Source organism: Aulostomus chinensis, chromosome 3, assembly GCF_037954235.1.
Source record: "Aulostomus chinensis isolate RoL2024-O1b breed Wild chromosome 3, RoL_Achi_v1.0, whole genome shotgun sequence".
Lineage (NCBI taxonomy): Eukaryota > Metazoa > Chordata > Actinopteri > Syngnathiformes > Aulostomidae > Aulostomus > Aulostomus chinensis.
The window spans coordinates 25926537-25936851 of record NC_141322.1 but is presented as its reverse complement, the minus strand read 5'-3'; the positions used below and the strand labels follow the sequence as shown (position 1 = coordinate 25936851).

Below are 10315 nucleotides of genomic sequence, written 5' to 3'. Positions count from 1 at the left end.
TAGTGTAATGCTAATGTAAAGGGAAAAAAAGCCATAAATTTATATCAAGACAAAATAAAAAAGGCTTTTGTTTGATGTCAAATGACAGTTTATTTGACTTTTGGAAGTGTTCCATATACAGTAACTTGCAATCAATAGGACCTTTTCCTATCATGGGAATACACACAGTTATGCAATGAGGTTTTCATGCCTTCATATTAATTGACTCTTTTTCATCATAAAAAATGGGCCAGGTAAACATGTATAAAAGAGAAACTCAGAATGAATAACCTAGAAATATACTTGCGTATTAATCCAAATGAAAGTGGAACCAAGGATCAAACCTTCATGAACAAAGCAGTGCTGCCAGGTCCCTCAGAAGAAGAAAAAAGGGTTGAAGAGTGTTTTAGAAATGGTGCATCAAGAAAATGGAGTTGAATACAATAATTACATGCATTCACAAAGAATGATTGCAGTCTCTTAAAAAATAAAGCCCTTAAGTGCACATGTTTAACTAAATCCAATTGTCTTTTAGTGCGCAGAAGAAAGTTAAACTCTGTATATTGTGCAGGAAAGTTACGGCGACTGATACATTGTGATAATATATAATCCTATTAATGTAAGTGACTTTAAAGGTTATTGCAAACTTGAGTATTCAACAAGTCGTAACAGTCCCCATTAGAATATTAGAGTTATTAAAGTGGATTGTTCTTAGGGGTATACATATTTTACATTTGAATGCATTTGAAAATATAAGTGATTCGGCCTGTGGTCCTGTTCATGCTGCATAATAAGCAGAGGTTGAATCATAAGACAGAAGAATGTTTTATCTTCTATTTCACACAGGCATCTTTTATCATGAATGCATCTAACAGTTTTTAAACTGAATCCAACATTTAAAATGTGACACAAAGACTCAGACAGTGTCCTCCTTGGCAACATTGCCCCGATGACCCCCCACCCTGGCCCTCCTCTCTTCCTCTTTTTTCTCCCTGGCCAGCAGCCGATAGTTGATTCCCATTCCCAGAAACAGGAAAAAACTGGAGACAATAAGGAGGATCCCACAGCCCTGGTATGTGTATCTGTAATCCTTGTAGATATCCTTGAACTTCCCTGTGAAGAGAAAGAGTAATATTTTGTCATTTTTGTTAGTGGCACAAAACATAAACATCTGGGAATGATAATGTCTCTTAATTTAAAAAAAACAAAACAAAAAACTTGACACAGTTTAAGACAGAATCGAGCAGCATCTTCATGAAATGAATTGGCTTGTTTTTGAAACAATATACTTTTGAGTAAATTTTGCCTTTTCATTGCAGTTTTACCTATCACAAGTTGTTTGTTCGTAAAATAATGTGCTATTGCAATTATCTTAACCATAGAACAGTAAAGTGAAAATTAGTAACACCCTTATATATATTACCCAATATAGTGCTGTAGGGTTATAAAAGCTGATTTATCTTCTTGAGATGCTATTCTAAAGTGATTATAAACTGCAATTTGATTTTTGGACAAGAAATTAGAGGCACTTGTCAAGATTTTGGTCGTTGCAGTGTGAATAGAATAGTTACCTAGAAGAGGGGGCCCCAACAACACAGGACCACACTCCACAATAGTGACCAGCCCAACAGCACTGGAGAAACGTTGGGCTCCCACCAGGTCCATCAAGGTCTCAAACAATACTGAGCTCAGCCAGCCGAAAGCGAAGCCAAAGAAGATGGAATAAATCACAAAGCCTTTGTAGTCTTTTGAGATTGGGGCTAGAACGTGGCACACACCGTTGTACAACACAGAGGCAGCGAAGAAGTACTGTATTCTTGGCCGGACCCACTTAGTGTTCGCCACAATGCCCATTGAGGGCCGGGCAACCATGTCCACAAAAGCAAGGACAGACAGCAAGAAAGCAGCTTTCTCTTTAGGGATGTCAATACTCTTTGCGTAATTGCTTAGAAACACCAGTGGCGCAAAAAGACCAAAAAACATGACAATATTGCCCATGATATATAGCAAAAATCCACGGTGTTTGAACAAGGAAAGGTCAATGAAACTGTTGATGATCTGTACTACAGTCCTCCTCTCTGTTGACTTCTCAGCAGGTTTTGGTTTTGGTCCTATCGGGCGCATAAGGGATCCAGCAACACAACAATTGAAGAGCAGGCCACCCAGGATCAGGAAACTTCCTCTCCAGCCAAATTGGTCATAGAGCCAGGTGTTTATAGGGGCCAGGGTGGAAAGAAACACGGGACTTCCAGCCATGGCGATGCCATTAGCAATAGGACGTTTATTGTAGAAATACTTTCCAATCATGGTGAGCGCAGGGTTCAGATTGAAAGACAATCCCAAACCTAAAAGCACAATTTGAAAATAGTCAGTGTATTTTACTTCCACGGCTGAAAAAGAAACATTTCATCATAAGCTATTTAAAGTTTTAATTTTCCATGAACACTAGGTGGCAGCAGTTTGCAGTGACGCACACATGAGTCATGAGCAAATTAGAAAGTTAGGTACCTCCCACCACACCAATACAGAAGTATAGTGCTTGAACAGAATTGCAGAAAGAGGCAGCAACAAGGCCTAATCCAGACAGGCATCCTCCCACCATCATCACAGGACGACTCCCATATTTATTCACCAGGATACTGCTGATAGGACCTGAGAATCGGGATAGAGGGTACAAATATTAAGATGGCAACTTGGACCGAGTCATCAATGCACCGTTTGTCCACCAGAGGGCTTCAGTGTCATATCTATAGTACGGCAATTTCAAACAACCTCTGCAATCATTTTTGTTAGTGCTGCACTGCAGTAGATGTGTTCTCATGCCATTAATAATGCAGTCTGTCAGAAAAACTATGAGAGCTGTAATGAAATAATCATTTATTTGGCTCAGAGATTCATAAAATATGACAGAGGAATATTTTGTTGGAAGAGTCTCCTTAAATTGACAATAAATGCCTTTGAGAGATTGCTGGAGGTCCGACAAGTGGGTGGGTGTATTAGGGTGGGTGTGTGTTTGGGGGTTTGCAGATATTGTGCATGTATGGGGTTAAAACCTGTATCTTCTTTCAAGTTTTTATTTTATGTTGGCACCTGATATACAGGCTTCATTGAGGGATTGCTTGAATCAGTCAACAGTAATTCAACTTATGAATATGCATGTGTCTTTGATTCCACATAAGAGAATCACTATGATTTGTAAAAAAAAAAACAATGACTGAAGTGTAAGGAGGGTTTTAATTGTGAAATTCCATCTACAGCTTGTAACAACCGGCCTAAATGGGTATGAGGATCCACAAGCAAGACTGCCTCCCTGCCAAATCCCTGCACTACCCAGTGCACCTAAATAGAAACTGACAGTTTTTGTTTAGAGGATGTCCAGACTCATTTGCCAACACACTGCAAGACAAAGGGTTTTTAAATTGTAATTCAGCTGCTCTGTACACTAACAATGAGTTCTTTCCTTCCGCCTTACAGAGAGACTTAAAAAGGTTGGAGATGAACCATTGTGCAATATTCTAAATGTAATTGATCAAAAATCGAAGGCGTGCAGAGGTACACAACAGTGAGTTATTAATGAACTTATCCTGCTGATGTGCTCAGAATGAGCTCAGTAGCAAAGTCCACTGTCACAGCACTGACAAACATCTCCCTACTTACCTGCAATTTACATGCAAAGCTTGTTTTCAGCTGTGTACATTTACATGTAAACATTTGCATTAATTGGAAGTCTCATTTGGTGAGTGCCTAATAGGAGAATGTGCGAGTGAACAATAAGCAGCTTTGATTTCTTGATGGGGAAACTTGCTTCTCAATGAGAGATCAACTTGAAATTTTGACATGAAATACCGTTGACGTAAAGCAGACCTTTATTAACTTGCTTTTACAGCGTGTATAACAAAATATTTGAATGTATTCTTACATGCAGTACACTCAGCACTAAAATGAAATTCAAATTTAATATAGCCTGGTAGAAAAAAAAAAGCCACCTTTAGTTTATTGCTTGCAGATCTTTTAAATAAATTCTACTCTTGACATAAAGTAGTTTTATATGCTGTAATATTTTCAGCTTCCTATCAGTTTGGCACGCGAAAGAAATACTTTTCAGAAACTTCCCTGAGATTACAAAAAGTTGCCTGAGTCATTATTTTACCAGTTTATCACACATAGAGTAAAGAGAAGTGCAGTGTTTTTATTTCAGAGCAGACAGTCTTGAGGGACGAGGAGAGCTCTTCTGAACTCTGTTCCCCCTGTGTTGAGTATCATGCACATAAATAGAGTCTTATCATCACCTGCCCGGCCAGATCTACGTGACATCACTCAGCGTCTCATTCATCTCATCAGCGCAGGAACACAACCACACCCCTAGTAGTCTTCCACTTGCCAAGTACAAGGGGAAACAATCAGCATGTATACAAGCTGGAAACCCATTTATGTGTTCCAGTTAACAACAGCTTTCAAATAGAGGAGAAACTGTTGTTTTATATCTGTACGAGAGCATAATTCTCAGAATGTGTAGCCTCTTTGTAGACAAACTGAGGTAGAAATACTACAGTGTGCTTTTGAGCAAAAGGATACAGATCGGCTTATAACTTAACACTGCAGAAATAAATCTCTTACAACTGTGCCAAGATCCAGAAATTAAGCTCACCTCCGCCGTACGTGACTGCTAACATGATGGAAGAGATCCAGGACACCTGGCTGCTGGTCACGTTGAAGATCACCTCAATCTCTTTGAAAAAGACTGTGATAGATTTGGGGAATGCATAGGAGAAGCCAATGGAGATGAAGGCCCCAACTACCACCATCCATCCCCAGCCACCCTCAGGGGGAGTGTAGCCTACAGGACCACCGACAGCAGGCGCCATTTTCACTACTAAAGTCTTCTTCTATTTCAGTATGTTTTATAAGTGCGGCGATCTGTTAAGGAGAGAAAAACATTAAATTACTGTCAATTCTTTTTCAGCTTGAGCAACTTTTTATTAGGCATATTATTGCTTAACTCACTTAACTTGGATATTTGCAATATAACGACAATACGGGGTTTGTGTTAGTGGCAATTTTCACTTTCACTCATTTTATTTCATGTGATATTTTGATTAGTTTGGCATCAGAATCAACTGATGAGCCTTCAAGATACAGTTTCATAAGCAGCCTTGTTAGAAATTTCATCAGCTAAAGCAATAACTCAATTAGAACCACTCATCCAGAAGTTGAAAATGGGAAATTATAGAATATCAAGTGGGCTACTTCACAATTACTGTGTCTACTTATATAAAACTAACTAAACAGAATGGTTTAGTTCAGAGGGCTTCTACGTCATACTAGCCTGTTAAATATATCAAACGCAAGAATTTAACCCCCGAACAGGCCAGCAGCAGACATGACGTAAACAGCAGCGCATAGCCAATCGATGAGAGGAAAACATAAACATAAGAAATATCTAAGACAACCTAAAAAAAACAACCCATAATGTCAAGTGTTAGAAAACTGCATTAAGGACTAATAAAAATGCATGTGTATCAATTAAAAAGAGGAGCTTGGTTGAAGGTGAGTATTTCGGTGTGTCTCTGGTGGTGCTTTGAAAGTGCTGCATCACAACTGAGTGGTTGCTGTGATTGCTGAAAAACCAGGTTAAACTCTCCTCCACCGTAGAAATGAATCACAGCTGTGAGCTGGGGTTCAGATGCTTTTCAACTTTACCAAACATCCGTGACTCCCCCTTTCACTTTATTTTTTTTACTGTCAAATGTATTCACTTATATTGCATATTCCTTTTATTCTTTAGTTCATCCAGGTACGATGATATATGCTTCTTCTTTTTAGTGCGTGATGCTATGATGCAACTTTTTTTGGAAAGAGAAAGAGTACACTGACTGAAGTGTTATGGCAGAGGTGTAATTCCAACAGTAGCCATATTTTGCCTTGTTAAATCCATCAAGCCCTTCCCAAATGTTTTTAATGTTTTGATTGTTGCTCCCTATGAAGACACTACATCCATGTTAATTTTCATCTGTCAATATTGGTCTTTATCTTTTTCATCCTGCTGGCCAAATACCTGTGTGTAGGACGATAGTCTCCTTCTTGTTTTACAGTGGAGATTCGCCACCACTATTAACAACTTACTGTATATTCCTTGACCTATAAGTGCCTCTGAGTACCTCTAGTTTTCTGATACTCTTCCGTGCATATTTGAAAGGAAAACAGATTTGTCAAAGAACATTTCCCTAAGTGGATAACAGAGTTTGCGATTAAGGATGCTATTTGTGGACTTGCTCTGCTTTGAATTGCACTCTGCATGTATCACTGAGCTCTCACCCACTGATCTTCCACAGTCTCTCTTTAGCGGTGATGAATAAAAGTCTATCTGCAGAGTCAAACAACTTACTGTGTTGTTTACACAGGGGAGACAATTGAGAGAGAACATCGATCAGAGTGTGAATATGGGTTGAATCCACGCTGCTTGATAGCTCAGAGCCATGTTCAGGAATGGATGAGGATATAGTGTTTTTACCCGCGGAGGACTTGATTTGGTTGATGAATTGGTTTAGAGCTCTGAAAACTCATAGGATAAGCCAGTCGTGTGCAGTGAGAGGTAAATATTTAATGTGTTGAAGAACTTTTGTTATTGAGCTGGGATTTTAGCTGCAGCTATGCAGCTGTAAATGTGCCACCTACATTTTTCTACTGGTACTTCAATACATAATTGAAGATGGATTAAACGTCATGTCTCCTATTTACAATGCCGATATGAAAATGGAGCATGAGTTTGCAAAAATGCTAATTTTTTGGCTGAAACAGATTAAATTTCTATCGACAACAAATAACATACTTGGATTTTTGTGTTTCATATCATACAGTTGAATTACATGTGATTCACACTGGACTCTTTTTTTGTAAGATGACAGCCTCACCAAACGATGAGCAGCTACATACTTTTACATGGACACTTACATCAGATAGAGGAGGAATGGTTTGAAAAAAAAACTGACAATGTTTCATAATAGTGTCAGTTTTTTTTTGTTTTTTTTTTTTCAAAAACCCTGCACACATCACATACATATACTTGGCAACTCTCATACTTCCGAAGCTTACAGGCCATTGTTTAGGACAGGTTTGTAATCAATCACGTCAAATACAACTTGTTATTTTTTACACGCTTATTTTTCATAATAAGATGCATATTCTATATAGTTTGCATCTCTCTGAGACTGAGAATGGAGGATGTGCATTAAGTACAGTCAGATTATCAAAGAAGCCTTCACATTTCTATGTGAAATGGCTGCCATGCTGGAATACCGTATTACAAATCGCCAAAGTGTGAGCCGGTGATATCATGACGGAGCGTAGCTGTCAGTGGATACACCTTTGGATGACAGTTTTAAAAGTGAACTGACAGCATGAAACAGCAAACACTCCTTTCTCATTGTTCAGGGAAGCTTATTCATTTTAAATGTCAGCTCAGAAGAGTTGTTATACTTGTTATGAAATGGTTTAATGTGGGCTACATTCAGGTGTAAAAGTGCAAAGGTGATTGTCACAGTTCTGATATTGTAGCCACCTTTTGACAAATAATAGACATGAATGTTCTGGAGGTCTCATCACAGATGTAATCTACTCCTCTTTGAAAACCAGAGGTCTGCATAACTGCAAGCAAAGTTGCTTGAAATATATTCGCTGTCTGAAAAGTCTCCACACATCCAACAGGCGGCCTGTCAGATGTGCAGTTCTGGTGATTGGCTGGCAGAAGAGACAGCATAATCTTTAAAGAATGAAAAATTCAACTGTTAACTTTATATGATGAATAGCTGCACTCGCAAATATAGACAAGATGAAATGGTAAAACAACAAAAATGATGAAAACATTGATAATTTCATTTAAAAGATTGATTGCTTGGCTTTAAAATGAAGACAAATATTTCACAAATCAAGTGAAACATAAGCGATGTAAGAAAATAAAAAAAGAAGAAAAATGGGAGGAGATATCAATGCTCACCCCTTGAATCTGTAAAGGTCTAAATAAAGCAGTCACAGTAGGCGGTCTGAAGGTGCCTCTCGACGACACACGCATGCCAGCACAAAGTACAGTGGGTTCTGACATTAGCAGACACACAACATCACTGCTGGAGGGATTCAGGCTGGAGCTTCTTTGGAAATAATTTAACATGGGTCACATCGCTGTAGCACTGTCAGGGTTTGATACATGAAGCGATAGAGTCATCATTAATATTGGATTAGGAGTTATGGTTAGGGTTAGGGATAGGAGGTTATGTTTTCCCGAATAACAGCAAATATTTGACAGGAAAAAAATTACCAGAGGGGAGAATGAGGGGATGCAGCCTAGAAGTATCAGTTCAGTGGCACCACCTCTACTGATCCCCTGTTAAGCTGAAATTTCTTGTCTTTATTTTTTGCAATATATATTTAGTTATCAAATTCAGCTGGATTAACTGATTGATTAAATTAATAAAAATGTAAGAATCCCAACAAAAGTAGCTCAACCTGATGTAAAAAAAAAAAAAAATTGAATTCTTTGCTTCTAGTAATATTTCATTCATTGTCCCCGCAGCCATCCTTTAGGCCTCTTGGGTCTCTCAAGATTTTTAATACCACTTATTAGATCTGGTGACTTGGTCTATTTAGTGTACAGGAGAATCACACATCAAGTATTTGCTCATGGAAATCACACATTGCAAGTATTGCAGCAGTGGCACAGCAATGCACATTTGATGAAAGTCCAGCTTAGATGCAAGTAATTATGTTGACAGCAATTTTTGGTTCATGTCAAATGTGCATAGTGTCAAGCGTCTTACCTGGGCAGGAGCTCTCAAACAGGCCAGTTGAGCTCTGCAGATAAAGAGAAGTCCTGAAGGCACGTTAACACAGTGCACACATCATTGGATAGGACTGAGTGTTTGAATATGTATGGAGTAACAAAAAAAAAAATAAAAAATCACAGCATATGTTTCACAGCAAAGAGATGAGGACGGATACTCCAGAAGTGATCTGTTGGTTTATATCCACTTTGACAGTCCCAAACTCGCCAGTGGCACCTCGGATTTCAACTACATCTGCTTCCTCTGACTAAAGTGAAGTTGAGTAGCTGAGTTCATTCGGCGCCCAGATCAAACCGTTGGATGATCTTGACACTGTGCAGCTAAATTGTGAAGTTTGCCAACTTCTTATTGGCTGTGGGAGGCTTACTGCCATGCCCCTACAATGCTTTCTCCACCCCTCTGTCATTTACTGAGCTCACACACACACAAGGTAATTCACTACATGGCCCTTTGGTATGTGTGACCTAAGAGGATATCGAAGAATGTCTGCAGTCTAAGAGATAAGATGCTTTCTGAGACACTCATTTCCTCCATTGGCTGATTTATCAATGCTGTTCAATTGGATATTAGAAAGTGTGACTGTTTACTCAAACAACAGACATTGTTTACCTCAACCACATGAAAGAGACAATTTTTTTTTTTTTTTACATTTTATAGTTCATATGTTGTTAAGCCTTTCTCCTAAACTCCCAAAGGACTCATTAATGAGCCTGTATCAGAGCTTGGGAAAGGAAAAGCCAGAGTACAGGTCATTCAAGCAACGTGTTCTTGCAAAGTGCACTCAAACTCTTGACAGCACCAAAACAATATTTCTCTTTGTTACGTTGTTTTATGTTTTTGGCTCAAATTCTTTTCCTCCTCTCCAGTAAGGATTTTATTGCTTTTGGTAGAGAGAATACAGGAGAGTGCATTCTGCAATTCACTGTTTTCTCCAGGGTTGGGGTGTATTCACAAGTGCAGAGAGTGAAGTATGGAAATGAACATTCCAATATGCACACAGTCAAACACTCACTCACATACATTGAAAAAACACTGAGCAGTGGCCAAAAACAAGCTTTTTGTTAAAGCTCTGATTTTTCTGCATTCAGTTATCAGTTATTTCTGCCTTCAATCTGAAAGTGCATCTGTCAGATAACATTACAGCACGCCTTTCACAGATAATATCTCTTGTGTAAACTGAGAGGTTATACATATATAATCTCAGATTCTCTGTTTCTCTCTCTCCGTCCTCTTGTTCAACCTCTGGTAATGAGGATTTAATGATATTTTATGACCTGGAGCAAATCCGTCGAAGATAAGCACCTGCTTGTGAGCTGAAGCTAGATTCAGGAAGTAGCAATGACATCATCTACTCTCCTGTCCCAGGATATCTGGGTGTCGATGGCCTACGTGTCAGACCTGCCGTTGCCCTGAGATTTCATTGTTTTTAATCTTACCTGAGAAGTCCAGGGTTTCTGTTTAGTAATCAGGATGTAGTTGCAACAAACTGCAACAGTTAAGCT

General features: G+C 38.8%; 1 protein-coding gene across 1 annotated transcript; it reads right to left on the bottom strand.

The window, feature by feature from the left end:
* Positions 1-114: 114 nt before the first annotated feature.
* On the bottom strand, positions 115-9224 carry slc16a1a (solute carrier family 16 member 1a). Its single transcript, XM_086199952.1, has 5 exons — positions 8790-9224; positions 4628-4896; positions 2488-2631; positions 1551-2324; positions 115-1092 (listed from the first exon to the last, which is right to left on the bottom strand). The coding sequence occupies exons 2-5, from the start codon at positions 4842-4844 to the stop codon at positions 896-898; spliced, it is 1332 nt and encodes a 443-aa protein (XP_086056078.1). The 5' UTR covers positions 4845-4896; positions 8790-9224; the 3' UTR covers positions 115-895.
* Between the last annotated feature and the right edge of the window lie 1091 nt (positions 9225-10315).